This window comes from Arachis ipaensis, chromosome B01, assembly GCF_000816755.2.
Source record: "Arachis ipaensis cultivar K30076 chromosome B01, Araip1.1, whole genome shotgun sequence".
NCBI lineage: Eukaryota > Viridiplantae > Streptophyta > Magnoliopsida > Fabales > Fabaceae > Arachis > Arachis ipaensis.
The window spans coordinates 59,760,977-59,764,702 of NC_029785.2; the positions used below are offsets into that span (position 1 = coordinate 59,760,977).

Consider the following 3,726-nt stretch of genomic DNA (forward strand, 5'->3'; position numbering starts at 1 on the left):
AATTACTTCTTTGAAAAGATTAGTATGAATTTTTGTATAAATTTTTTTTCTTTTTATTTGTCTTACGCTAAAATTTATTTTGAGTCAATAAAAATCAAATTCTAGACTTTTAAGTTATAAAAACTCTTATACAATATTATAAAATCACTTTTTCTAAAAACTTAAGTTATATATCTAACAAAAATGAAACATAATTAAAACGTTGAAATAGTTAGGATTAACACACTTTAACTTCTAAACTTAGAAACTTAATTTATTAAAGGAATCGGATTAAAAAATTGATAAAAAAGAATGTCGAGCCAATTAACCATATCAGAATATGCTAACACCCTGTTACAAATGAATATAGACAAAGAAATTGTTCGAAAACCGCAACAGTATAGCTATAAGTTTCCAAAAAGCTCACATGGGAACCAATAAATAAATAAATACTGACAATACTCTCTCTCTATCTCTCGCCATATATTTAGCTCTTAATTCTTTCCTTCTATTTTGCTCACTCCATTGACCCTAAAAACGATTACTTCGGGGAGTGTACATGTCACAGAGTCTGCATTTTCTTGAATCTTTGTGTTGATGCCATGCATGGTCCCACACATATGTGTTAACCACATGCTATTTATGCTTTTACTATTCCGTTGCTAGTTATTATTATTTGACGACAAAATTAAACATATTAAGGCCATCTTTACACTACGAGAACTTATAGCCGCCGAGATCGTTGGGGATTATTGCTTTACAATTTTTATTTTATTATATTTTATTTATATATACAGTATATATATAATTTGCAAAGAAAACATGTTTCAGGGTCAGCAAACTTGATTATTCATTACTTTGAACTGAAGTAGGTTCAGCTTTACTTTCTGCAATGGATGTTTGGTGGTTGAGGCTTATTCTTCTTCCTACTACTCTTGCTCTCTTCTTACTTTCTCCTCAGCATTGTTCTTCCCAAAAAGGTAATGTACTTACTCTGAACTTCTTTCTATTATGATCCATAATTGATTAGACTATACTAGGTGTGTTCAGTATACATCCATAACTACTACTATTTTCTTTTTAATATTATAAATAAAGAACAACCTCTTGTTATAAAAACACATATTAAGTATATTTTAAAAATTAATTTAGGTTGGTTAGGTAATTAACTCACTTGTCTAACAAATGTCGAGAATTCGAATATTGTCTTGTATATGTAGTAATCTATTAATCAATGACCAACTCTTAAATAAAACTCTAATCCGTAATAAATTAGTCTTTAACTTGCTAAATTAAAAGATGTCATAAAAAATAAAAATATTACCAAAAACTACATTTTTTTTAAAATTTAAATTATTAAACAAAAGTCGATTAATATTGTTATAAACTACATCTTCTAAAAACTTAAACTATTAAGTAAAAGCTGACGGGGGATTTGATATTGTTATTATTGGCGGTGGAATCACGGATTGCTTGTGAAGGCTGGAAAACATATACATGCATCTGCAATTTCATCTCAATACTACTGCTTTATGCTAATATGACTACACTATGAATTAACGTAACTAGTTAATTAATTATTTAATTTTGCTCAGCCGAAGTACATGACCAAATATATTGCCATCTTAATGAAGTGGATGGATGGAACATTGAAACTTCTTTATTGTATCTTGCATAATTTAATTTGACATAATTATAATTAGAAATATTTCATGTATTTTGCATAAATAATTGTGTTTTCTTGCTAATATAATAATATATAACTGTTCTATAGTCTTCTTGAACGAATTATTAGTAGTGAGACTTATTACTTTCATTATTTTCTTTCTCATTTTTTGGGGGGTTGTAATAAGTAATAACATCTCATTTTTTCTGTAATAAATAAATACATAATAATGGGCCTGGATAGCATCTTTCAGACTTTATTGGTATGTGAGTAGCTTAGTATAAATGCGATTTTGAAGGCTATCTTGTGCTTGATGAGTAAGCGCACTTAGTTTTCCTGGTATCATTTCCTTGTTTCTTTTTAATTTTTTATTTTGACCAAAGATAGAAATAAAGGGCAATTTAATGGTAAAACAGGAGGCAGTCCAAAATAATGTTACTAATATTTACTGGTGATCGAGACTGTTATCTACCCATTTAAGACTGAAATAAAATTAGTTCCTTGTGTTGTCACTTGTCATGTGCCCTGTAAGTCAATTTATAAAAATTCGAAAAATTATTTACCAATACTTATAATTAGAATTAATGAATTTGATTAAGTATAGAAATTTTCAGCAAGTAATAATATAATATAGTTAGTTACATATTTAAATAAATGTCATTTCTCATTGTTAGCTCACCAGAATTTAACGTCTACTATCTTTTAATTAATGTGATCCTCACTGTCTACTATTTCAACCACATTTTTGGGCGAACCTTAAGGACTTTCACAAAGTAATAATAGGTAGACAAAAAATAAAAAAAAACAGTCCGAACTTGCTTTATTTAGCATTAATTAACTGTCGCAATAATTAATGAATGCTAAATAAGACAAGTTATGATTGTTTTTGGCTGATTTTCTTTAGTTACCAAATATTTCCGTTTTTATATATTTTATGAAGTGATTTTGTCCATTAGATTTAAAAAAACTAAGAGAGAAAAAAGGGAGCAAACTAAGAATGAGCAGGAATAATTGAATTCACTCTAAATAAGAATTTCTCTTGCAAAGAATATGACAAGCTAGTGAATCAGGATGATATATAGGAATATATAGTATAATTAATGAAGAGAAAATCCTTTCAGAACAAACTACGTAGTTATTCCAAACAAGCTAGTGAATCAGGATGATATGAAGGAATATATAGTATACATCCATTCATGCACCTCCGAAAATAATATAATATGTGATGTCTCTTGATCTATTATTTTCCACTAATATTTTTAAAGAAAAAATCAGCGTCATGATTTTGTTAAGCACGAAGAAAATATTGAAACTTAATTTTGGGCTACATTTTAGATAAATTAGGTGCGTGTTTGAAGACAGCAAAAAGTATGATGTGCATACTATATATTTATTGTTCCAAACAAAATTCATTCATCTTAGATGAGAGGGTACTGTATTTTGGTATTTCAATAATCACATCTATTTAAAATTAAGATTGAAGGAGAAAAACGAAAGAGAGTTTCTAATTACTAAACTTTTGTTTGTGTGGTTCACATATATACAGTTCCAAACTATACATTTATGCGCAGTGCAACAACAGCATCAAACATCTCATACTACGATTACATTGTAATCGGCGGGGGCACAGCCGGATGCCCCTTGGCAGCGACATTGTCTCAAAATTACAGAGTGTTGCTTCTAGAACGAGGCGGATCGCCCTATGGCAACCCGAACATCACCAACTTGGCCGCCTTTGGCGCCGCCCTCTCCGACACTTCCCCCACCTCTCCCGCTCAGCGCTTCATCTCCGAAGATGGCGTCATCAATTCAAGAGCTCGCGTTCTTGGTGGCGGAAGTTGTTTGAATGCCGGCTTCTATACTCGTGCTGGACCCAACTATATAAGGTAAACTTTGGACAAATTTAAAACAATTTAGGGGTATTATATAGACAAATGTTATTCAAACTTTTATTTGGTTTCTAATGTAGTTAGACAATAAAAGTCTTTGAACTTTTATTTACATATTAATATAATTCAACCATTTCTGCCTAAGGATGGACATTATAATTTCATCAAAAACTATTATTTACACATTAAAAA

The 3,726-nt window shown here is 29.9% G+C and overlaps 1 protein-coding gene across 1 annotated transcript in view; it reads left to right on the forward strand.

Annotated features, from left to right (window-relative positions):
- LOC107630803 (protein HOTHEAD) overlaps window positions 432-3,726 on the forward strand; it is a 7,696-nt gene continuing 4,401 nt past the window's right edge. Inside the window, exons 1-2 of the mRNA XM_016334049.2 lie at window positions 432-959; window positions 3,192-3,531. Of these exons, the coding sequence (XP_016189535.1) occupies window positions 872-959; window positions 3,192-3,531 (428 nt within the window). The 5' untranslated portion in view covers window positions 432-871. The remainder of the gene's footprint in view (window positions 960-3,191; window positions 3,532-3,726) is intronic.